Source organism: Octopus bimaculoides, chromosome 15 (genome assembly GCF_046866305.1).
Source record: "Octopus bimaculoides isolate indiv1 chromosome 15, ASM4686630v1, whole genome shotgun sequence".
In the NCBI taxonomy this organism is placed as follows: Eukaryota; Metazoa; Mollusca; class Cephalopoda; order Octopoda; family Octopodidae; genus Octopus; species Octopus bimaculoides.
The window spans coordinates 37496173-37523758 of record NC_142942.1 but is presented as its reverse complement, the minus strand read 5'-3'; the positions used below and the strand labels follow the sequence as shown (position 1 = coordinate 37523758).

The following is a 27586-nucleotide window of genomic DNA, read 5'->3' as shown; positions in this document are numbered from 1 at the left end:
GCTAGTTTTAGTTAGTGCAGTGAGTATTGTTTCACCACCTGCATAAAGTATCATGTGGTATGGATTTTCTGTTTAGAGATTTCTTGTCTGTGAAGTAAGACATTTTCCATTGAAGACCTGTTTATGTTACAATATATGAAAGATGTATTAATGTAAAATGCTGCTTAACCAGAGAACAAGGTAATCAGTGTTGAACATTATCTTTGCAGAAGTTTTTCTTCTTTTTTTTTTTTTTTTGCTTCTTATTTTCTTTGAGTTGTCCTTTTGCTATTTATATTTGTCATTGAATGGAATTGAGCAGAGTTATTCAATTGAATGTATTTATTTATTTGTAAGTCTATTTTTTAATAAGTTTGAATGAATCTGAAGGATGTGAATAGAATTCCTCTATTTTGTTGACATCTTTCCTATGCACTAATTTCTTTTGAAGAAAGAACCTTTTGGAAACATTGGAACTTACTTCTGCTCATGACACACAGACTTCTGTTTTATATATCAGGTTGAGTAAAAAGTAAGCAACGTTTTGAACCATGAAGAATTTGTACCAGATTTTTGCAGAGTTTTGAATTTTTTTTTAGCATTTGTTTGCAGTTGTCTGATAATACAAACATAGACTTGCCCAAATGCATCAATAAATTAACATTGATATTTTTTTCACTGTTGTTACAAGTTCTACTGAAGCCTTCACTCCCCAGACCTTTCTCCTACTGACTATCACTTTTTCAAGCACGTTGATGGTTTCCTGCAAGAGAAGGAGTTCAAAAATCAAACCGATCCTGAAAGTATATTCAAAGAATTCATGAGCTCCAGAACTCCAGATTTTTATGTTACCGGAATAAACAAACTCATAACTCATTGGCAAAAATGTGTTGATTGTAATGGAACTTACTTTGATGAATAAAATTTCCGCATTGTTGAAATATATTGTGATGAATTTCATGTCTCAAAACGTTGCTTACTTTTTTTACTCAGCCTGATATTTTATACATCTAGCCTCATTTATTACTGGTTCATTTATCTCTGATCCAGATAACACAGTATGCTCAATTGTGAACTATGCCATGCTTATTGCAAATTGATCTTTGATAACACAAGCTGGTGGTCAATCAAAGATGGTTGCCTCAGCAACCATCCACAATGCTCAAACAACTTCAGGTCTCTGAAAGAAACCTTTTTTTTTCTCATGTTTTATTATTCATTTATCTTTGATTCATTTAAGTGTTTTTTTTTTAACAAACACCTGTAAAAAACAAGGATTGATGTAATTGTTGTAGTAGAAAAAGACCATTACTAGTTTTCTCGGTCTCTTTTTTTTTTTTGTTCCACTGAAGCCTTCACTCCCATATGGTTGAGTTGTAAGCAGAAGATGCAGTAGAAAAGATATCATCATCTAACAGTTAAACAATCTCATCCATGCAAGTATACATCAATTTTTTTTAGTTCTTGCATGAGTTGGACATCCTTTCCTTTCAGGCAGTGTCTCATCACTGATTGTAGTCTCTATCTACTTGTGAACTTTGATATCCTAAAATTAGTCTCTCACAACTTTTCCCATATCTTCCTCTTCTGCTGATTTCTTCCATTTGTTTCTTACCTCTTCCTTGTCCAACTGTCAGTCACCATACTTGTGACATGCCTGTAAGAGTGCAATTTCCTCTCTTACACACTACAGTTAATTTTTCTTATATACTGTTTTTCTCAGCTCATTTGTACCTTGTCATTCATGCACACATACTAACATTATGTTGGCACTCCGTCAAGGGTTCCATTTGATCCGATCAACGGAACAGCCTGCTCATGAAATTAACGTGCAAGTGGCTGAGCACTCCACAGACACGTGTACCCTTAACGTAGTTCTCGGGGATATTCAGCGTGACACAGTGACAAAGCTGACCCTTTGAATTACAGGCACAACAGAAACAGGAAGTAAGAATGAGAGAAAGTTGTGGTGGAAGAGTACAGCAGGGTTCGCCACCATCCCCTGCCGGAGCCTCGTGGAGCTTTAGGTGTTTTCGCTCAATAAACACTCACAACGCCCAGTCTGGGAATCGAAACTGCGATCCTATGACCGTGAGTCTGCTGCTCTAACCACTGGGCCATTGTGCCTCCACACTAACATTATATATGCAGGAGAATAAGCTTGCCTCATATCTTTTCATACTTGTTATATCTTCTGTATCAAATGCCCTTGTTTTGCTATCATGCAACAATGCATTTCATACATCAAGTATCTTATAATCTGTTCTTTATCCAGAGGAAAAAAACTCTATTGCCAGCAGAGGTAATATTTCTCTAAGCATTATTCACTCCATTTTTAATCTGATGAGTTTTGGAATATTTTAGAACACCTGCCACTACTGTTGATTAGGCCACCTGGTAAAAGAAGCTGTTAACTACTTATATGGATCTTTCTGGGTATTTGAAAGAATTCAGTTCATGATATTACTGCCAACTACTTCTGTGCATCTACAACATACAAAGTATTTTCTGTTACCTTGCCTGTGATCCACCTGAATCACTTATATACCTCTAGTTTACATCAAGTACAGAGTATGGATTACCTACCTATTCTTTTTATCTATTCTTATTTATTTATTGTTGTTGTTGCTATTATTTTTGCATATTGGTATGGCTCCTTCGTCAAATTGTAGTACAGTTTTGTATTTCTGAAGTTTATCCTTGCTAGATTTACTTTTAGACTTCTGCATTCTAAGTTCTGGGAACCTTTTATTCTTTGATTATTCAGTTATGAAAACTAGATGGTTGGCATACAGAAGTTTCCATCGGCATCCAGTCCTGAATTCCTCTCTTATGACTTGGAGAACTATAATAAACAGGAGAAAATGGAGAACCTTGCTCTGATTGCCATTTATTTGCATACTAATTTCTATCCCAATTTTAATGTGAATTTTTACTTTGCTAATAGCAACCCACATACCTGGCTTGCACAGCTCACACAAAATATCAAAATACACTTGGTTTCCTTAGTAACTGACTACTGGTTGTAGAACCTTACCAAAGACCTCCGGGTCAACAAATGTTAAATACAGTAGCTTGTGCTCAGTTAAGAACTGTTAAGTTTCTTTACTCAAATGAAGGTACATTATTGACTGTACTCTTTCTTGTCACAAACATGAACTGCATCTCATCTAAGCTAATACTCTCCCTAATTAGCTCTCCTGTAACTTATTCCGTGACTTTAATAAATTGGCCCATCAATTTGGTATCTCTATAATAGCTCCTTTTTTACAGCATCCCTTTTTCCTTTGTTGTTGATATTGAAACTGTTATACCGATTATTACAGAAGACACTCTCTTGTACCACTTGACTGACTATGCCAATAACAAACATGTCTCCTACTTAGTCACTTATTTTTAGCATCTCACTGACTCTCTCTGATAGTTCTACTATCTACATATCTTTAATGACCCTTTTGACTGTATAGTTACCAACTTTAGTAACTGTTCCCTCACTCCTTCATACAATCTCTTCATTTAGCAGCCTCTTGTCTTAGCATTTCTATGCCACTTATTGGTGTTAGTGAAAGTAAATGTTTTACTATCATTCCTTATACACTTTTTGCCAACACCCTCCTAATTCACACCAGCATCTTGCCTCAATCTGGAACGTAAAATCCCTTTGATCTCATGCCACAGAACACTGGTAAATGTCTTACTTCTAACTGCTCTACTTGCTTCATTTACCTGATATCTGCTGCTTCTCATATAGCTCTTCATTATTGTTCCTTACTTCTAACTCATTTCATTCTTTCCAAGTCTGTTTCTTAACTTTTGTGACTTGATCTACTGTGCCATACCACCACTAAGTCACTTTCCATTTGGCTGTAATCTTGTTCCATCCACAAATCTTGTTTTGTGGTTCATATCCAGTTCTGTCATAGAAACTCCAAGTTGGCCTCTGTAAAATCTTTATCCCCTCATCATGCATGTTACCTTGTACTTCTTCGAAACTGCTGAGGGCTGAGGAATTTTTCAATTTCCATACCTTCTCCAGATTGATTTGTGTCCATCTTGCACTTTTGATGGCAGCCAATCCTGAATTCCCTTGTAATGGCTTGGAGAGCTACAACAAACAGGAGGGGACTGTGTACCATGGTCTGATGGTCATCTGTTTACATAGTAATTTCTAACCTAATTTTGTTAACTTTAAGGTAGTAAGCTGGCAGAATCATTAGCATGCTGGACAAAGTGATTAGTGTCACGTCATGTCATTATGTTCTGAGTTCAAGTTCTGCTGCAGTTGACTTTGCCTTTCATCCTTTTGAGGTCAATAAAATAAGTACCAATTAAGCACTGGGATCAATGCAGTTGACTAGCCCCCTCCTCAAAAATTTCAGACATTGTGCCTGTAGTAGAAAGGAATCTTATTGTTAACTTTTTACCTTGCACAGCTCACAGAAATTGTTAGCCACAAGTCACTGGTTTATGTCATCTGGGACATTCTTCACCAGGGAAAGACTTAATATTCACAATAATGTGTATATTCTGTTTTCTGCTGAGTATTAAAGTCTGTTTGGCCTGCTTGCTCACCCAAGTGTAATTACTAACAAATGATTGTAAATCCTTTACCATTTAAACTGACCACATACCTGGCCCAAATATTTCGTCTGTTTTATGTTCAAACCAGTCAGACCCAGACTCTCACATCTACTCTACAATGTCATTCAAAGAATAAACAGTTGCATCATCAAAATCTCAAAGCCACAAGATAATGCATAATTAATTCGAAACAATGTGAATAAATAAGCAATACATTTGACAGAATAATCTGAAGGTTAAAGGGTTAAGCAATCACTTTTTTCTCTTTAATGTTTGTAAACATTGTTTGATATGTGACAGGTGTAGTAAGGGAAATGTCAACTTGTAACTTTTTGACAATGATCTAGTGGAGAAATGTTTACTTAACATTTCTGGTTGTAGGAAGAAATTATGAACCACTATTTTGGCTGTAATATCCGGAAACATTTCAAATTATGATGGAAAATGTTCTTACCATACCTACACATTTGCTTCTGGATTATACTTGTTCTTTTTCTGGACAAATTGGGTTTGCATCTCCTGCTATAATCAATTTCAACTAAACTATAAGAAAACATGACTCTCATTTACAAACTGCACTTTAGGGCTGTCATAGACTATGCCAATTTATCCTGAGCCATATCAGTTTACCTTCTATCCAAAATAGTATTCATCCAGACAGTGTATATTTGCATCCCTTATTGATAACCTACATAATGGAAACCAAAATAATCAAAGATTATATGTGAGAGGTGCAAATCATATCAGCAGACTGCTTCAACCTGTGAAGCCTTTATAACTACTCCTTCAGCTACTTTCGGTGATCTAAATCATCATCATCATCATTTAGCATCCGCTTTCCATGCTGGCATGGGTTAGATGGTTTGACCAAAACTGGTAAGCTGGAGGGCTGCATCAGGTTCCAATCTGATATGGTATGATTTCTACGGCTGGATGCCCGTCCTAATGCTAACCATTCCAAGATTGTAATGGATGCTTTTTTACGTGCCACCAGCACAAGTGCCAGTTATGTGAGACTGGCATCAGCCAGTGAATATAATGCAATAATGACATTTTAAATCAGAGTATCTCCCTTTTATATCCTTTGGATTCAAATATATTCATTTAAATAGCTACAGTTTCAGTTTCTCTATCCTACAAACTTATCCATATATGTAAGGAAAGTCGTTTTTTAATGTCCACTTCTCCAAGCATGCATGGGTTAGATAGGTTTTTCATTGTCTGACAAACACAAACATAGAAAATTGGTCATCTTTGTTGTTGTGTATGTAATTTTTTTTCTGGAATGGTTTTTATTGCTGAATGCCTTTCCTGTCACCAACCATTTCAGAGCACAAACTGTCCTGTTGGCACTGGAAACTTTCTCTGCAGCAAGATTAAAGTGTCTCCTCTCTCTTGCTCACCTAGATGTGTGTTAGCTGCTTATACCAAATTCTATATCCCACCCACCCCTCTCTTTCCTCCCCTCTCTCACACACAAAGGTTTTAAAACTACATGGCTTAGGGTTCAGTCCCACTACACAGCACCTTAAGCAAGTGAGTTGTAGTCTTAAGTTGACCAATACCTTGTGAGGAAATTTGATTGACTTGATAGATTGAAATAAGTTTTCCACACACACACAGACACATGCACGCACACATGCACGGTGTGTCTGCGAATGTTTGCAAAAACTATGCTGGTTTATGGCTTTGGTCAGTGATATCACCATTTGTGGTTGGCCTGTAAGCCTGTAACATTTGTTGACACTTTCTGTAAACAAATTATCCGTTACTTTAACACTTTCAAATTCCTCGAAAATATAACCTCCCTCACTTGAAAAACAGGCAAATGTTGGTGACAGGAAGTGCATCCAGCTGTAAAAATCCTGCCTCACTTACCTTATTCCTAAGCCATGCTAGCATGGAACAACATACATTAAATGAACTATCAAATGTTTACCTGTTTAACCCTTTAGCATTTAAACTGGCCATGTACGGCAGCCTGAATATTCTGTTTTATTTTAAAACTGACCAGATCCAAATCTCACTCTACCCTACAATGTCATTCTAAAAATATACAAACACACCACTGAAATCTCGAAGCTACAAGAGAATGTATGATTAATTCAAAGCAATGTGAATAAATAAGCAATACATTTGACAAAAGAAATCTGAATGCTAAAGAATTAAATGTCTTGGCCTTGAGGCAAGAAACACAAATCATTCATTTTTTATAGTATGATTTATTTGGTAAACTCATTAGAAATATACTAGCAGGCTTGTTTACTATGATGCAGCAGGAAAACCATTATAGAACTCGCAGAAAAATTTTCAGTGTGTAGACCTATGTATGTGGTTTGTCAGATGTAATTCTGAGTATTGACTGAGCGAAATGTCATCTTTCAGTAAGTAAATTAGCATACTAATGCTACAGCATGTGTTGTGTAGTTACTATATTTTGTACAATGTATAGAAATGAATATATGAATGATCTAATAGAAGTAATGAAACCCAGAACTGACAATATAAGAAATAATACATTATATATTTGCTTAATCATTTGTCAAGCAGAATAGTGCAGTAGAAGCATGCTGGGCTCATAACCCAGAAGTCTATAGATCAAAATTACACTCTGCAAAGAAATGGATACTAATTTTGATATTTATGCATCATGTCTGTGTTATCTACAAATATACCAACCAATACATGTATATATACCTACAAGGGTTGGTATAAATTATATTATGTAGCAGAAGTTTATACAGAGTCAAGGGTTCACTAACTGACCAGGGTACACGAAAATACAAGTAGTGTAGTGGGCATAGATGAAAGCAATTACAGAACATTTTGTTTAGTATAAAACATTTCAATATAAATATACAGAAATAGCTGACTGAGCACTTAAGTAAAAAAAAATTTATCATATTTCTGTGTGTGTTTATATAGGTGCAGGCATGGCTGTATAGTAAGAAGTTTGCTTCCCAGCCACAAGGTTCTGGGTTCAGTTCCACAGCATGAAACCTTGGGCAAGTGTCTTCTACGATCGTTCTGGATTGACCAAAGTTTTGTGGATGGATTTAGTAGACAGAAACAGAAAGAAGCCTGTTGTATATGTGTGTGTGTGTGTGTGTGTATTTACACACACACACACACAACAGGCTTCTTTATATATATATATATATATATATACATGGTGGCACGTAAAAAGCACCCACTGCACTCTCAGAGTGGTTGGCATTAGGAAGGGCATCAAGGTGTAGAAACTCTGCTAGATCAGAATGGAGTCTGGTGTAGCGATCCGCTTCGCCAGTCCCCAGTCAAATCGCCCAACCCATGCTAGCATGGAAAGCGGACGTTAAATGATGACCATCACGCACACGCGCACACACACACACACACACACACACACACACACACACATTTCTTTGTTTGTGTTTGTCCTGCTCACCATACATTTCTGTAACTTAGCGGTTCAGCAAAATGAAACTAACAGAGTATGTATCAAGCTCAAAAGAAAATACTGCGGTCAGTTTGTTCAACTAAACCCTTCAAGGTGGTAGCCCTCCATGGCCAGAGTCTAATAATGGAAACAAGTAAAAGATTAGATGTTGTATTAATGTTTTCATGCTGACATTATTTTGACATAGTTGTAAATTCCATTTGTCACAAGTTCACAAAACCCCTTGTATAAACCACCACTATCATCATCATCATCATCATCATCATTCTTGTTTTATTGTCCATTTTTCTATGCTTACATGGGTCAGACAGATTTCGTTGAGACAGATTTTCTATGACTGGATGCCTTTCCTGTTGCTAATCCTCACCTGTTTCCAAGCAGGATTATATAACCCCCATGCCCAGGATGTTTTCACAGAAAACTGGAAACAAATGACACTACTTTGTAGGGTGAAGCTCATTTACAACCATCACATAATGTCAAAACAAGGGGGAACAGCGCGCACACACACACACACACACACACACACACACACACACACACACACACACACACACACACACACACGTGTGTGTGTATGATGAGCTTCCTTCAGTTTCTGTCTACCAAATCCTCTTGCAAGTCTTTAACCTAAAGTGACACATACTGGGATTGAACCCCCAATCATAAAGTTGGGAAGAGAGCTTAATAACCACACTGCCATGCCTCCATCTGTTATCATTCTTAATTTTTTTTTCATTTTACTAGAAATGTTAGAACACTGTACGAAATATTTTCCAGTCTATCTCTCTCATATATATATCATTTGTTTCCTTATGTTTTAAGTTCAAATTCTGTCAAGGTTGACTTTTTCTCTCTTTCTTCTTTAAATACCAGTTATAAACTGCGTTAATTTAATTCAATCAACTATACCTTTCTTGTCTTGACTAACTGACTTTGTGTTTATTTTTATTGTTGTTATTATTAGGCAACCAGCTGTTTGAATCATTGGCACACCAGACAAACTACTTTGTGGCATTTCATCTCTCTTCATGTTCTAAGTTCCAATTTGGCTGAGGTTGACTTTGCCTTTGTGGAAATAGATTATTGTTATTAAAATGAAAAGCAAAAAATGCTGAGTATACCAAATGAAATATGTCAAATTATGGGTAGAGTAAATATCATTCCAAATTAGTAATTCAAAATATAATAGGTTTGCTTTGCATATATACAATTTTAGGTTGTTTTTTTTTTTCAATAATTTGTTTTGAAATCTCTCTCTCTCTTTCTGTATATATATATATATATATATATATATATATATAATATATATATATATATATATATATATATATATAATATAATATAAAATAGCAATGGTCAAGGTTCCTAGTATTGAACAAAAACACTATTTAGAAACTAGTATCCCCTAAATTTCCAGGCAGCCTTGATTATGCTCAGATAATTTGGGGTTCTGTTTTGTCAATGAAAAAAAAAAAAAAGGAAACGACCTTCAGGCTGGCTGGTTTAAGTATACAAATGCATATGGTTCAGTTTTCCGTGCGCTTTATTTTATTTGCCTTCTGGGGTATGTGAAGGACCATTTACTGCAATACCTTGGATCAGTAGTTACAGAGTTTATGTCCAAGAAATTGATGATCCACCATTTGCCTCATCTTCTTTATGATGGCTGTAGAGATGATTCTCAGAAGGACAAAAAGCTGTTCAGAGGATACCTAGTACAGTCACCTCTGCATGCTAAGAGAGAAGCTCTCTAAATATTGCAGGATGAGCAATTCTAGCAATGTCAGTGGCACATCAAAGTGCTCTCCCCCACACACACAAATATTAATAATTTAATAACTCAAAGTCAGATAAAAGAATTTCCTTTTGAAACTGGAAAGGAGCATATTCTAACAATTAGGGAGCGAGCAATTAAGTTCCTAGACTGTATCGATGCAACCTCCTTAAATTATAGTACAAATGGATTTTGAGATTAGAATCAAATTGTGATGGAGGATTTATTGCAGTTGGCAACTGAATTGGCATGAAACATTAAGTCAGTCATTTCTTGAGACTCTCAGGACTTCAACCCTTCAGCATTTAAGCTGGCCATATCCAGCCAAAATATTCTTATTTTATGTTGAAACAAACTAGATTTGGCTTCTCATACATACCTTATAATGTTATTCTAAAGATAAACAATCACATCATGGAAATCTCAAAGCTATGAGATAATGCATGATTAATTCTGAACATTGTGAATAAACAAACATAACACTTGACATAGGAATCTGAATGCTAAAGGGTAAAAATACCATTATCAAAAGTGTGGAGAATGAAAATGTGTGCTAGCAGTAGGTTAAGAAGTCAGTGCACATAAGTGACATGAGACACATCAGAACAAAGAAACTATTGTTGAAAACGAACCAGCTTGTTGTGATTACTCTTGAGAATAATTTATGATGTACATCCATCTCCGGCAAATATTAAACAATGAAGCTGGAGAGAGGTTATGCATTATTGCATGTTCTGGCAGCATGCATGTCATCCCTTTCAGTGTATACCTGACAGCCTCACCAAGTTCTGAAAAGATGAAATGCAGCTAAGCATTTTGCCCAGTGTGCTAACGATTCTGTCAACTCACCACCTTATTCTTCCCTAATAATAATGAAAATGGTGATGTAGCTATTTTTCTTAAATATATTTTTACTTTACTTTTCAGGGAACGAATCAAAATGCTACTATATATAATTCCAGTTATAAACCAAGAGAAAATATCTCAGTAAGTGTTTTTTTTTTTATTCTCCTTTACTCAACAGATATTAGGTATTTGTTTTAGTTAAAGATCTCATTAAAATTTAGCACAAGTGATATCCAAAGCAAGAGTCTGATTGCTTACAAGTAATAACAATTTGGGTGAGTTGATGAGAAACGAAGGAAAACTTTGCAAAATTAAATTACATGTACATACATATATGCATGCATATGCAAGGTGTCTGGGATAAATTTGACAGTTTACATAAAAGGAACACAATATTCCAGCCAAAAATAAATGCATGTAAAAAAAATAATGAATATCAACTAGGTTATGGCTGGGAGATAAGAGTTTACTCAAAGTAGCTGCCCTCAGCTTCCACTATGACCTCCAGACAGCTCCAGGACCTGCCACATGCATTCTACATTGTGTCCCTGGGAAGATCTTCAAACATCTCCATGATCTTAGCTACCATTTTGGCTTTGGCATTGCAGGCAGAGCAGTTGGTGTTTTTCTTCAACCACACCCAACATATAGTAACACATGGAATTACAACTGGGGGAATTAGGTCAGAAGAGGGGCTGGTGAAATTGTAGACATTTTCCAACAACCACTTCTGATTCTTTTCGGAGCTATGGCAAGGAACCAAATTCTGCTGCCACATGTATGACCTTCAAGCAGCAAATCTCTCCAGCTAAGGATTGACCATGGTCTCCAGTAGCTTCACATAGCCATCTGAATTGAGCCTAAGACCCTGTTCAAAGATATGAGGATGAATTTAAGCAAGTGGACACAGTAAAAATACCTGTTGTGTCCTTCTTGCTGGCCATGACTCAATAGTCTCCATTGCAGTGGTCCATGTCACATTTTACAGCCTTTACAGTGTTGACGGAGCATTGAGCAGCAGTCATAATGTCAGCGTTTTGATACTCAGTATGAATCATCATTTCCAATATTCAGGTGGCTTCTAGTCTTCCCTGTCTGTTAACTTTTTCTCAACTACAACTTTAATCTTTATGCTTTCCAATGCTGTTGACTGTTCACCAGTATATCAAGCTGTTCCTGAAAACTGGAAGCAAAAAAAAAAAAATCAAATTTAGCCCAAACACACCCTGTAGTGGGAGCTCACTCCATGGATGACAGTGGGTAACCAGCCCAAGGAGATGCCTTTTAAGCAACTCTGGCTCAATCAGGTCAGATTTTGAATTGATATTTGGCCTTCACATTTATAATGTGTATTGGAATCACAACTGGCTGATGATCTCTGTGTCACACACCTGTGGTGTCCAGGTATGGTTGACTTCTGATTAAGATGCTGAGGATTCTCTGATTAAAGCTAGTTCCAACTAAACCTGGGTGAATGCAAGTACAAGTTCTAAAAATATTGGAACTATTCCGCATTGAGCTGGAAAAAACTGTTAGTGCATTGGACAAAATGCTGAGCAATATTTCTTTCAGCTCTTTACATTCTGAGTTCGTTGAGATTGACTTTTTCAATCCTTTTAAGGTTGATAAATTAAAAACAAGTTGAGCATTGGCGGTCAATGTAATTGATTCACTTTCATAACCTTGCAGCTGCTAGATAGATACAATTGAATAAACTACTAGAGAAACAAATAATTCTGCTCAATATCTTGGCTATAGTTAGTACTAGAGAATAATTCCACTAGAAAAAAGTGAGAACAAAACTCAGTCATTAAAAAATCTTGTGAAAATAAAGACAAAGATAAGACAAAGCAATGTCAGACCTCTCCTGAGGAAGAGACACATAATCATTTTATATGCTTACCTCAATCAGTCTTCAGATAATTCTCCATTGATTGCACATGGACTAGTTCCTGTTGGTGAGGGTGGAAAAGACAACACATCTATTTGCTGCTGGTTCTTAATATCTACCCCTCCCCTAAAATTACTGGTCTTGTGCCAAAATTTGAAACTGCTATTTCACACAAATAAATCATGCATTTTCTCATGCATTGTTATTGAACACTATTTTTGCTTTTTGATAATTCTTCCCAATACAGTCCAATCTTTGGTCTGCAGATGTGATGTCCACCTTTCTCTGTCTTTTGTATTGTTACTACAGTAACCTCCACTACTTGGACCTGGCTGGTTATGTGCCACCTTCACTCACATACTCAACTCATTCCTCTTCCTATCATCACTCATATTGCTTTTGCCACCTCCACCTAAGCCTTGCACTTGGTCTATTCACAGTTCTTCTTCCTAGAATATTGTGCCTCTGAAATTCCTACTCAACATTTTTTTTTTGTGTTGTCAAATTGCAACTGTTCAAGAGTGCTATTAAATATGTTGATCTCATCAGCCCTGAGAGGCTTCTTTGAAGGCTCTGAGCATGACCTTCCCTACCCACAGACCAAACAAACAGAAACTTATTTCTGGCAGACCATTAATATTCTGTAGCTGTTATAATTTCCAGTGAAGGTATTGGGCTCACAATCGTGTGGTTGTGAGTTCAATTCCTGGACCAGGCTATGTGCTGTCTTCTTAAGCAAGACACTTTATTTCACGTTGCTCCAGTTCGCTCAGCTGTAGAAATGAGTTGTAACATCACCAATGCCAAGCTGTATTGGTTTTTTTCTTTCCCTTGGATAACATCAATGGCATGGAGAGCAGTGGCTGGTATGCATAGGTGACTGCTAATCTTCCACAAACAACCTTGCCCAGACTTGTGCCAGAGGGGTTCTTCACCCTTTACCCTATCATTTCCATTATTTACTGCCTCTGGTTCCTAGCTGTCATAAGAATGAATTCAGTCAACCAGTCCTTACATGGATTTCAATTGGCCATTGTTAATGTTAACTGAATGTTAATGTTGTTATTTTTTTTAATTTTTGTTTTCATGGTCTAGAGGAGTAAGGGTAGTGTCCATCAAAGTTAGTTTTGCACAGGCAGGGAAAAAAACCATAGTTCATAGATTATACTCAGATTGGAAACCTGGTTCAAGTGCTTCCAACAGAGTGAATATTCCTAAAAGTATTCAAGGGTTTGGTGGTGGCATTAAACTGGGAAGAATCTAATTTCATTCACTAATCAGGGACTATGGTAGAAGACACCTACTCAAGGTGCAGCAAAGTGGGATTGAACCTGGAACCACTTGATTGCAAAGCAAACATTTTATCCTCAAGACCATGCCTGAAGCATAACGTTTTTAGTGTTTCTACTAACAAAATCAAGTGTTCAGTGGTCCTCAATATCGCTTATACCAGCAAATTACACTTCTTCATGGTACCTATTTGCATGGAAGCAAAGATTGTAAATGCTTTGTCTATTTTTATATAACCTCCGGCCTCAGATGCCACAAAATGGAAAATAATCAGGCTGTGTTGATTGGACTAAGAGGTTTTATACAAATGTGGAGAAGCTAATATGTGTAAATTATGAGGGGGTACTGAAAGATTCCTGGTTTTAAGGGTATTGCAAAGGGCCTGGTTGGAGGCCCAACATTCTGAGATCTTTTATAAGGCTTAGAAAAACTGAAGGACCACTGCAATCTGAGAGGGGAATATGTAGAATAAAATCATAATTAACTGATCCTCCTGTATTTTCTTTTGCCCAAAGCCAGGAACTTTACAGCACCCCCTCATATAGGACACTATTCTCAATGTTTGCCTTCCATTTTACTTCTCATTTTCTCCCACTTTCATTTCCATTCAAATATATTTTGTCTACCATCATTGTTCTTTTCATCGAATCAGCCATAGTTTGTGCTATTATTTTTATCACTTTGTTTTTGGTGGATTACTTGACTGTCCACTCTGGTTTTTCACAAGATAGGAAATTGAATTGTTTTTGCTTCGGTTTCCCACCTTCTATATTCTTTCATAATGTTGATGTCATAGTTGCTCACTATAACAAATTATTTAAGTATGTGTCCTAGCTTTATTTAACATTTAATGTGTACTGGGTGAGCTGCAGATATAATAAAATATACCTTTATACATTAATATTCTGATCTCTGTTCCTTGTGAATATGCCCTGACACTTTGACACCATCTTTCTCCTGCTCTCTCTTGCGCTCTTGCTCTCTTCCACTCTCTCTCTCTCTCTCTCTCTCTCTCTCTGTAACCATGTATCTTCTCTACAGTAGTACACCTATTTCTGTCCTCATTCTTGATCAATCTCCTCTGTCTCTCTCTCACACTCTAACCATTTATCATATGGCACAAGGTCATCTCCTTCCCTCTTAAAGGATCTTTGACTTGCAAGTTACTTGGTGACCCTGACAGTGCTGGTGCCACATAAAAAGCATCCAGTCCACACTGTAAAGTGGTTGACGTTCGAATGGCATCCAGCTGTAAAAAGCATGCTACAGCTGACTTTGCCTCTGCAGGTGCCATGTAAAAAGCACTCGGTCCTCTCTGCAAGGTGACTGATGTTAGGAAGAGCATGCCAAAAAAAACCATGCCAAAACAGACACAAAAGTCTGGTGCTGTCTTCTACCTGGCCAGCTTCTGTCAAATCGTCCAACCCATACCCGCATGGAAAGTAGGCATTAAACAAAATGACGATGATACCTTATTTGGTGGCATATATCTCATTATCCTATACTTATTTCAGTCATCAAACTGCGGCCATGCTGGGCACCGCCTTGGAGAATTTTTAGCTGAATGAATCAACCCCAGGATTTCTTTTTTTTTTTTTTTTTTTTTTTAGAGCCTGGCACTTATTCTATTGTTCTCTTTGCTGAACTGCTAAGTTATGGTTATGTAAACACACCAGCACCAGTTGTCAAGCAGGGGCAGGAGACAAGTGCGCGTGTGCGCGCACACACACACATGTTGGGCTTCTTTCAGTTTCTGTCTACCAAATCCACTCACAACACTTTGGCTGGCCCAAGAAACCATGCAGTGAGACATTAGCTAGTAACTATGTTGCAGTGTTGTATTCCTGATCTGTAAGACATCAGTTCTACTTGCCTTACTACAACTCTATGTAAAGTCAGTATTTAAAATGGGCCTTTTTGTTCTTCACTGATTTCTGTCATTGAACTGTGGCCATACTGGGGCACCATCTTCTTGGGTTTAATTGATGACTTCAGGAAAATTAAAAAGTAAAGTGGACCTGGGTGGTATTTGAGCTTTGAGTGTAAAAGGGCAGAACCAAATACTACAAGGTATTTTGTCTGATACTTTAATTCTGCCATCAACCACCCACAAAATACTTTATTAAAAAACATTTGGAAATGTCTGAATTTGCAGAACTGTCTAACTCACTTCTTGTTTAAGAGGAAAAAGCTAGCTGGTCGGTGTTAATGTTTCCTAGCATGAGATATTATCATTCTCAAGTGGTGCTTAAATTCATTTCAGTAGAGGCTGAGTATTCAAATTAAAAATTACCCTCCCTGGAATATCATGTTGAAAGTTTTAAGGTAGGAGTGTTGGCCAATCTGGTCTTGTCATCAAAGTTTAGGACACATTAAACTACATTAAATATATGATTATATATAAAGTACATGTTATCTAAGTCCTGCGACTGGCGATATTTCATTTTAGTTTCTCTCATCTGATCTTGTCACTGTTTGTATTTTCTATGTAAAAGAATTTGTAATTACATTTATTCATGATATTTTGAGATAACTATTATGACTGTTATTATGCTCTTTTGTCATGTACCTTTAAATAATCTATTGTTTACATTCCATCTGTAAAATGTGAATGTATCTGTTGTTCAATGTATAATGACATGGAATTCCTTGCTATTCACTGTCATGTGACCTTGTAACAACTGTAGTAGGAATATATTCCTCACTCTATCATCATCATCATCATCATCGTTTAACGTCCGCTTTCCATGCTAGCATGGGTTGGACGATTTGACTGAGGACTGGTGAAACCGGATGGCAACACCAGGCTCCAGTCTGATTTGGCAGAGTTTCTACAGCTGGATGCCCTTCCTAACGCCAACCACTCAGAGAGTGTAGTGGGTGCTTTTACGTGTCACCCGCACGAAAACGGCCACGCTCGAAATGGTGTCTTTTATGTGCCACCCGCACAAGCCAGTCCAGGGGCACTGGCAACGATCTCGCTCGAAAATCCTACAGGAGCCAGTCAGGCGGTACTGGCAACGGCCACGCTCAAAATGGTGCATCTCATGTGCCACCCGCACAAGAACCAGTCCAGGGGCACTGGCAACGATCTTACTTGGCTTGCCGGGTCTTCTCACGCACAGCCCATTTCCAAAGGTCTCGGTCCGTAGTCATCGCCTCGGTGAGGCCCAATGTACGAAGGTCTTGCCTCACCACCTCAGCCCAGGTCTTCCTGGGCCTACCTCTTCCACGGGTTCCCTCAACTGTTAGGGTGTGGCACTTTTTCACGCAGCTATCCTCCTCCATTCTCACCACATGTCCATACCAGCGCAATCGTCTCTCTTGCACGCCACAACTGATGCTTCTAATGTTCAGCTTTTCTCTCAAGATACTTACACTCTGACGGGTATTCACATTGACATTACACATCCAACGGAGCATACTGGCTTCATTCCTTGCGAGCTTACGTATGTCCTCAGCAGTTACAGCCCATGTTTCACTGCCATGTAGCATGGTTGTTCGTACGCATGCGTCATACAGTCTGCCTTTTACTCTGAGTGAGAGTCCCTTTGTCGCCAGCAGGGGTAAGAGCTCTCTAAACTTTGCCCAGGCTATTCTTATTCTAGCAGCTACACTTTCAGCGCACCCACCCCCACTACTAACTTGGTCGCCCAGATAGCGGAAGCTATCGACTACCTCTAGTTTTTCACCCTGGAATGAGATAGAAGTTGTTTCCTGTTTGTTTGCAGTCTTTATTGCACCTGAACATCTGCCACAAACAAAAACTAACTTGCTAGTTAACCTGCCTTTGATGTTGCTGCACCTCTTATGTGTCCATAGCTTGCACCGGGTACATCTTATAGAGTTACTACCTACTCCTTTTCTACATACTGAGCAGGGCCATCTACCTGAAGGGGTTTGTGTTTTATCTACCTTCCTACTTATTAGGATTTTGGTTTTAGCTAGGTTGACTCTAAGGCCCTTCAATTCTAGACCTTGCTTCCACACCTGAAACTTCTCCTCTAGTTCTGATAGTGACTCCGCAATTAGGGCAAGGTCATCAGCATAGAGGAGCTCCCAGGGGCAACCTGTCTTGAACTCCTCTGTGATTGCCTGGAGGACTATGGTAAATAATAGGGGGCTGAGGACGGAACCTTGGTGGACCCCTACCTCTACCCGGAATTCATTGCTGTACTCATTTCCAACCCTCACCTTACTGGCCGCATCTCTGTACATGGCTTGCACAGCTCTCACTAGCCATTCTTCTATCCCAAGTTTCCTCATTGACCACCAGATAAGGGATCGGGGGACCCTGTCAAAGGCTTTCTCCATGTCAACGAAAGCCAGGTACAGAGGTTTATCCTTGGCTAGGTATTTCTCTTGCAACTGTCTCACTAGAAATAAGGCATCAGTAGTGCTTTTACCTGGCACGAACCCAAACTGCATCTCATCTAAATTGATTCGCTCCCTAATTAGTTGGGCTATGACCCTCTCTGTAACTTTCATAACCTGATCTAACAGCTTGATGCCTCTGTAATTATTTGTATCTAAAGCGTCCCCTTTACCTTTGTAGCAGTTGACTATGATGCTGCTACACCAGTCATAGGGTATGACTCCTTCGTGTATCACCTGGTTCGTAATACGGGTGACTAGGCTATAGCCAACACTGCCCGTTCTACAGAATTCTGATTCTATTTAATTTAATTTCTGTTTTGTTTTCTCTTTGATTGATTTCATGTCATACAGATAGATTTCTAAAACTAAGTCTCTTTGATTGACTTCATGTCATATGGATAGATTTCTAAAACTAAACTACTTTGTAACTACCAGTTAACATTTTAAGAATATGTAAACTACATCACCATCATTATTTTAATGTCCACTTTTCCATGCTTGCTCTTCCTTTTAAAGTCTAACCAAATATTTCGGTATGTAATTGGAACTGGCCATTTATGATTTTGTCAGAACTTTTTTAAATGCCATTTTAAAAAGTTCCCAAAACAGAGTATAACTAACATAAACTATGTGTAATGAAACCCTTCATATTATCATAATATTCATATTATTATGATTCAGTTATACATTTGCAATCCCTTTGAGACCTGTAAGAGTGATGTCATTAAGTTTGAATGTCTGTAAATCAACATTTATGAGGAAATAGGTCAGTAGAAGAGGAATAACAGAAAGTTCATCTTCTTGAGAAGGATTAGAGAAAGTAATTAGTGCAGTGCCTGGATGGTGAAATTCAGGCAGTGGTGTTTCTTGCATGAATGCAATGGATATAAACAATAAATTCTACTTTAATATAATCTTTCACATTTTTCTGAGATACAGCTGGCAGGAAAAATCATGTATGTTGTATGTACCCTTGATTTAATTATAAGGTTTTGATTTTGAAGGTTATCAAATTTTTAACATTATATATGCTGACTTAAGTGTGGAGGCGCAATGGCCCAGTGGTTAGGGCAGCGGACTTGTGGTCATAGGATCGCAGTTTCGATTCCCAGACCGGGCGTTGTGAGTGTTTATTGAGTGAAAACACCTAAAGCACCACGAGGCTCCGGCAGGGGATGGTGGCGAACCCTGCTGTACTCTTCCACCACAACTTTCTCTCACTCTTTCTTCCTGTTTCTGTTGTGCCTGTAATTCAAAGGGTCAGCTTTGTCACACTCTGTGTCACGCTGAATATCCCCGAGAACTATGTTAAGGGTACACGTGTGTGTGTGTGTGTGTGGAGTGCTCAGCCACTTGCACGTTAATTTCACGAGCAGGCTGTTCCGTTGATCGGATCAACTGGAACCCTTGACCGTCGGAAGCGACGGAGTGCCAACAACAGCTGAGTTAAGTATCAGTAGTTGTCTCTGGACACCGGTGTGGAGAATGGTGGAAAGAATGGCACGTTGGATGAGCTTCAATCGAAATGGTATGTGACTTGTTAGTTGAGAGTTGTAAAAGTCATTGCTGTTGTGATAGAACAGAAAGAATACATTTGAAGGCAGCAAGATAACTTCATGGATGATCTACTTCCTTTGTTAATGACTTATATTTGGTCACAATTTAAGACCTTGTTCTTCATTGCACCAATTAGATACGCTTTGAAATATTTTGACGGAAGTAATTGGTGCCGCTCTGTATGGGTCATATTAAAATTGGCAAAAGATGTTAAAAACAAAGGAAGGAGATTAATCATGGAGTTATTTTACTGCCTTGAGATGTGTTGTCCCCACCTCTCTCTTTGGCAATGGGGAGTAAACAAATTCAGAATTTTTTCCACATTTAAAATTATTTTCTTTTCTGTATATGTCCAGGATATTTTTCTTTTCCTACATTCCTTTTTGCTCTAAATTCATCCTGAATGGACTTCACTAGTTCAATATTTTAACTTCTTCTAACTTTCTATTATGACATCCTAGTGTTTTGTTCTTATGGAAGCTTAGAGGTTGTTATTTTAATTGCCTTTGGCACTTTTGTATTTTCAAGACCCTAGAAGTAGCGGCAGAGTGCCAAACACCGATCTGTGGGAAAGGGCCAATCAGGAACCCATACATGTTCAGATTAGACGAAGGAAATGGAGATGGATCGGACACAGACTGCAGAAAGAACCCTCAAATGTGACACAACCACCACTTGACTGGAACCTGCGAGGACACCCAAAGCAGACATGGAAGCAGAGCATTTTGGACGAGCTCAGGACCACGGGCCTGACATGGGAAGCAGCCAAGAAACACGCCAATGACCGCAAAAAGTGGAAAATAACTGTTGAGGCCCTATGCTCAACAAGGGGCAAAAAGGATTAAGAAGAAGAGGTAGAGATACCTGAATTAACCCTTAGGAGATTGACAGGGCTGATGTATCAGCAGAGAAGTCTAATGACAAAGGAAATTGTATTAGCTCATTCAATTTCTCAGAAGAATATATATAGCTTTTGTTGTGGTTAGAAGACGACACCCTCTGACAAGAATAGATGGGACCACTACATATAAATAGTAGCAGTCTGACATAATTGGCAGTTCATAGTTTGGTCTTCAAAGTCCAGGTACAGTTTACAGTTCGAGTTAGTATGTTGGAAATATTGATTGCTGGTTCATTACATGTTTGTTACTGCCACTGTTTCTATTTTGCATTGTTATAACATTGTTACAATGTATTCTTTATCTATCATTGGCAATATCAACCATACTATGATATTGGAGGCATAAGTATATAACATCTGGCGACGAGGATTTTTCAAAGCTCGCATAGGTTATTTGACAATTTGTGCATCGTACAAATTGTTAAATTATGGAGAACCTGTTAGATGCAGTAATACAGCTTCAAGAGAAGCAACAGGAACAAGTAGATGAGTTGCAGAAGCAAATATTATAACAACAACAACAGTCAACTGAGTTACAATCAAGGAAGTCCAAATATTCAGTAAGTTTGTCTACGCCAAATGGCGTGGTAAACTCGGTTTCTGAATTCAAATATAAGGAGGAGGGTATTACATTTCCTGTGTACTATAGAAGGTACAAGGAAATTTTTAACAAAGATTGTAAGTCATGATTGGATGAGGAGAAAGCAAGGCAAAGTAGCTCTGGTTGAGCATGAATGCTACTGTAGCTTTATATCACCCAAAAAGTTGATAGATGTGTTTCCAAGAAACTATTGAATTACTCTCACAGATCTTTTGTGACAAAATTTAGTTATTTAACACTCGAATGGAATGTTGGTACTTAACAAAAAATACACTTAAACTTCAGGAACTTACTCAGGGTATGTTTAAATCCCCTATCTTCATACAAGGCCTTATGGCAACTGAAGATAGAGAAACTCAGGCAAGGTTTCTCTCAAAAATGGAGCAAGCACATCAACACTTAACCCTACAGGCCATTGCAGAAGAATATCAAACAATAGTAAACCTGAAGCACAGCATGCTTGATTCTAGGAAAACAGGAATGGTGACTGAAAGAGTAGGACAGGCTGTTGTTAGAAGATCCATCCTAACCACAGATAAACGTTCGTAGACTGCATCTCAGTGGATAGAAATGCAATATCTGGAAGTCTTATGAACAAGAATTTGGTTGGATAAGGCAAGCCTTATGTGAAAACTTCAAGGTTTGTAGCAAAGTCAGAAAACTAGATGGAGAATAATGGTGGAAGATTAAATAAATGAAAGAAATCTAGTAAGAATTTCTTTGAATGCTACTACATTAGCTTGTCTTGTTTAAGTAAAAGCTCCCTCAATGTTTGGACTTCATTTGTACTCAGTATTTGTACATATTGTTGACACATTAATTAGTAACTGTGTTACAGCATTAGATTCCTGAATGAAAGAATCAGCACATATGCTGAGCTTTGATAACCTTAGTAGGCCTAGCATAGATATGGGGACCACATGAAGAGGTCTTTAATTAAGAAACAACAGTAAATCTATAATTATAAACATGAGCAGTATGATTAAAACTCCTAATTTCTATTGCCTAACTATCTTACAGGGAATGAATATGTGTTGTAGTTACTTGGTGGGTGTGAGTTTAGCTTGTAGTTCATTCAGTTTCTCTCTTTCTCTCTCTCTCTCTCTTTCTCTCTCTCTCTCTCTCTCTCTCTTTCTCTCTCTCTCTCTCTTTCTCTCTCTCTCTCTCTTTCTTTCTCTCTCTCTCTCTCTTTCTCTCTCTCTCTCTTTCTCTCTCTCTCTCTTTCTCTCTGTATGTGTAAAAGGGTCCTGAAAGTGTATAAAACTGGAGTATTTCCAATGTAGCACTTATTTTAAGCTTCTGACTATCTACATTCTCAAATTAGAATTTTGAGGAAGATTGAAGTTCCACTGTTGTAGAGAATCCAGGCACATTACTATTAAATTCAATGTGTGGGTCTTATGAAGATTAATATGTAATCCAAAATAGATGATGAAGAAAGAGTTTAGCTCATTTTTAATCATCGGTTACAATTATTTTGGTACCACTCCTTTTTTAATACCATTATACATAAATATTTCATGTGGAAAGTTGCGTAATATTTGTGGGGTTTTTTTCCTTCATTCGAGTGGCATTTCATCAGACTTGCAAAAGATTCACTCTTATATTGGCATAATGTTCACATGGTTGGGAAGCAAACTTAATCACAGAGCCACACCTATTCTGGTTCAAGTGGAATGAGAAAGCAGCATTACAAGTCAGAGAATTAATAATTAATCCAAGAATATTCCTGATATGGACAGCAGAGAATGAGAACAATCTACTCCTGTGGATTTAATAAAGTATTTGGATAGAAAAAAAATCCAAGGACATTACTGAATGCTTAACAGCCCTTGAAGAAGAATGGAAGGGACAACAACCAAAATGTTGTAACTATCACAGCCGGGATGTAGCTATTAGTTTGAATATAAAAGTGTATAGTAAAGACTGTAATAGTTAAGTGACTATTTCTATAAATAACTGAATGCTGTTTATTACTATTTATACTTGTGTAGGGGCATAGAAGGGGTTTTCATTGTTTGAAATTACTATGCTGGGTTAAATTTTTACTTGTTCTCTGCATATTAATCAAAGTTATTAAGAGAAAATGGAAAGCTGTGTTCCTGTTATTAGCAACACAAGCATGTCCAATTAAGAATCTGAGTCCAGTCACACTCAGTTTGCGCTTCCACACAGCTTCCATTTACCAAATTCACTCACAAGGCATTGGTTGGGCCCAGGTTACAGTAGAAGACACTTACCCAAGGTGCCATGAATATTTTGTAAATATTTTATGTCTTGTAATTACTGTAAGTCATGTGATATATATAATCTTGCTATTAATCAGCATTAACAATTCTGCTGACCCATCCTCCGTAGCAAAATTGCTGCTCCTCCTGCTGAAGAGGATTGGTTTGCAAGAGCTCTATGCTGGTGCCATGTAAAAAGCATGTGTGCTGGCATTATGTAAAAAGCTCTCATGTCCATGCCATGTAATAGCACTTATGCTAGTGCCATATAAAAAGCACCCAGTGAACTCTGTAAAGTAGTCGGCATTAGGAAGGGCATTCAGTCATAGAAACCATGACAAAATAGGTAACTGGTCCAACCCATGCCAGCATGGAAAATGGACATTAAGTGATGTTGATGATGGTATATATATATATATATATATATATATATATATATATATACACACACACACACACACACACACACACACACACACACACACACACACACACACAATTATTTAATTCTGATCTATTGGGAATGTATTGTTAGCAGTATAGTAACTACCAGTTGTGTTTCTTAACTGGTCTCTATAACTGAGAGAGAGAGAGAAAGGCAAGTATTAATTTTAATATTGCACTTTTATTATTCATTGTTCAAAATTTTTAATGAGCCTCAAACCCAGCTAAGCTAACCCACAGAAAAAAAAAGTCAGGAACAGTTTTTGTAGCATAAAGTTAAACCTGAAATGGTTGTATGCAATAAATTACATAGCTTGATAAGACGTCATGTAGTAATAATTTCAACATATAACCTTCCATTGCATCATGTTGGTTTCAAATTCAGGCACAAGGACAGCAAGTTTGTGGGAGGGGATAAGTCAATTACATCAGCCCCAATACTCAGCCGGTACTTATTTTAACAACCCCGAAAGGATGAAAAGCAAAGTTGACCCTCGATGGAATTTGAACTTAGAACATAAAAACGGGCAAAATGCCACTAAGCATTTTGCCCCTACATGCTAACTGATTCTGCCACCTCGCTGCCTTACTTCCATTAACTGCTATTTCATTACTGTATTAAATTCCTGAGGTTATTTTTTTGTTTCTTAGGGTCATGTTGTACAGATGCTATTTTGTAGATGTGTTCGAATACAAATTATAATTTGTCCCTACAACAGCATGAAGGGTGAACTTTGTCTAATAGTTGTTTTCTGGTTATATTTAACTAAAATTGTAATCATTCTTAAACTCGAGTTTTTTTTTTTTCTTTTCCTCTTGCCAGTGTGAGATGCAAAATTTTGATGATTTATTATTTTATGAAATATACTTTTTCTTTCTCATTTACTTATGATTAGCTCATTATGAAAAATAATTGTGTGCTGTGGTTTAGCGTTTGTGAAATTACTTAAGGAAATGCACAGGACAGCTAAACTATATTGGTATTTGTGTTGGCATAATTGTAAAGGAATGGACAATATTTTCTTGAAGAATGAAACCATTCTTTTTATGTGAATCTGTTTATAATACTGTTGAATGTTGCATTAATATTTTCATATTGCTATTTTTATAATCAGTATTTCCTTAGTTCTTTTCAATTATTCATGTTGGCTTGAAATTGTGATGAATTTAAACTGTGCTTTTAAAATTTAAAGCTCTAGTTACATTATATAGGCATTCAGTAATTATTACAATTCATAAATCTGTCTATTTTGTTAAGGAAATTGTATAGGTATAATGGATAGGAATTGAACTTACAGACCATTTTTTTAAAGCTCAGTCAACAATGACATTCCTGTAAAATACTCTCAAATAAGTAAGTTTTAATATTTTTGGAACTTTGGATTATGAATTAGGTTGATTCTCTTTAACTTTATGACACTGGTTGGTAATCAACTCTAGAATGTGTGAGAAAGACTTGATGCTTTATAAGTTTGCTATGTTTTTCTAGAATAACTTACATGAATATTGGTAACCTTTCCAGTTCAAAATATCTCATTCTGTGTGTGAGATGCTATAGTATAGTGGTTCTCAAACTTAATAATACCAGTCTCCAACAACACAAAAAAAGGTGAACTTTTCTGATTAAGAAGACAAAAATAGAGTTTGTGTCTATATATTTCCTCTTTCTTCACTATGATGTTGGACAAGTTTTAAATGTTTATAACCATTCAAATTTTACATGGCAATCTGTCTGCTCCCGTTCACCTGTTTTCAATTTTCAAAACCTTCCTTCACCAAGAAACACTGCTATAGTAGACATAAGAATAAGTTAACCCTTAGGAGGCGACAGGACCAATCTGTCAGCGTAAAAGTTGAATGACGGAGAAGATTGTATTAGTTCATTCAATTTTTCATCAGAATATAGAGGGTGTGTAAGATATTTGAGGACGGATTTATGTTTATAAAAAAACATATACAATAACAGATAACCTTATTTATCAAAAGGTGCTATGAAGATAAAAATAAACCTTCTTTTCTATAATGTTATTCAATAAAGCCACCTTCAGCTTCAATAACTGCTTCTATATGAGATCTAAATCATCTACATGCTCGAATCAAGTGGTCCTGGTTCATTCTGGATATTACTTTGACTATGGCAGCTTTCATAAAATCTTTGGTGTTGTGGGCATGTTCATTGACTTCTCTCTCAACAACATTCCACATGTAATAGTCCAATGGATTGAGACCTGGGGAATTAGAAGGCCAAATGTTAGGGGTTATGTGATCATAAAAATTTTCAGCCATCCATTCCTGTGTTATTAGAGCCATGTGCGTTAGTGCAGAGTCTTACCAAAACACATGGCCTTTCATTGCATACACTGTCTATCCAGGGCTTAACAGTTATTTCCAGGACCTCAGTGTAGGTGGCAGAGTTAACTCTAAAATCTTGTGGAAAGAAGTAAGCAGGCATCACATGTCCTTCATTGCTAAAACCATGACAGTTGCAGGAAATTTTGTATGCATAACACTTGGAACTTCAGAAGGGTCTGCACATAAACATCTGTCATTTCTTCTGTTAACTTTTTGATCTTGGTTGAAGTTTTCTCGTTTGAGAAAAACCAAATCAAATCTTCTTCTGCTGGATTTTTTAGTTTGTTTAAGAGCCTTTTAGATCTTATGTAGTGATTTTCTTTTGCTTTTTTGGACAAATTGACCTTTCCTTATCCAAAGGGTTAAAAAAGACGAAAAACATTTGTATGGTATTGAAAAGTATTATATTTATACATAGGTGCAGGTGTGGCTGTCATCATCATCATCATCATCGTTTAACGTCCGCTTTCCATGCTAGCATGGGTTGGACGATTTGACTGAGGACTGGTGAAACCGGATGGCAACACCAGGCTCCAGTCTGATTTGGCAGAGTTAAGGCTCCAGTCTGATTTGGCAGAGTTAAGAAATTTGTGCAGTTAAGAAATTTGCTTCCCAACTAATATGTTCTTTGGGTTGAGTCCCATTATGTTGAGCAAATATCTTCTAAATGACCAGTCTGACCAAAGCCTTGTGAGTGGATTTGTTAGAAACTGAAAAAACCTGTTGTGTGTTTCTTTTCTTTACTTTTTCCTCCTTTATTTGGATAGGATAAGTATTCTTAATTAAGCACAGAATATAAGAACAAACTATTTTGATTTCCAGTTGTATTTCCTTATATATATTTTTTCTGATCCTTTGAATTTTTAATATCTTATAAGATGGGTATACACATTGAGACCTGTAATATTTTATAAAAGTCACTAAATGTAACAAATATAAAAATACTTATCCTGTCTGATTAAAGGGGAAAAAATGGAAAAATATCTTTAAGCATACTTCTGTACTGTTACCGCTTTTATTTTATTTTTTACCTATCTTTGATTTGCATGGATTCTTAATCCCTATTCAAATTATATATATATGTGTGTGTGTATACACATTTATTCTTTTATTTTTATTTGTTTCACTCATTTGACTGTGGCCATGCTGGAGCACCATCTTTAGTTGAACAAATCAACCCCAGAACTTATTCTTTGTAAGCCTAATGCTTAGTCTATCAGGATCTTTTGCTGACCCGCTAGGTTATGGGGACGTAAACACACCAACATCGGTTGTCAAGCGATAGTGGGGAGACAAACACAGATACACAAATATATACGTGTG

At 37.1% G+C, this 27586-nt stretch overlaps 1 protein-coding gene across 6 annotated transcripts in view; it reads left to right on the top strand.

Annotated features, from left to right (window-relative positions):
- The window catches only part of LOC106880268 (oxysterol-binding protein-related protein 11), a 177224-nt gene that overhangs the window by 45656 nt on the left and 103982 nt on the right, over window positions 1–27586 (top strand). For 3 of the 6 annotated variants that reach the window (XM_089363742.1, XM_052973273.2, XM_052973272.2), the window contains one exon: window positions 10704–10763. In XM_089363742.1, coding sequence (XP_089219868.1) covers window positions 10704–10763 — 60 coding nt within the window. Of the gene's footprint in view, window positions 1–21; window positions 181–1331; window positions 1416–10703; window positions 10764–27586 lie in introns of those variants that run through there. The other 3 variants (XM_089363746.1, XM_089363744.1, XM_089363745.1) reach the window with 3 other exon arrangements.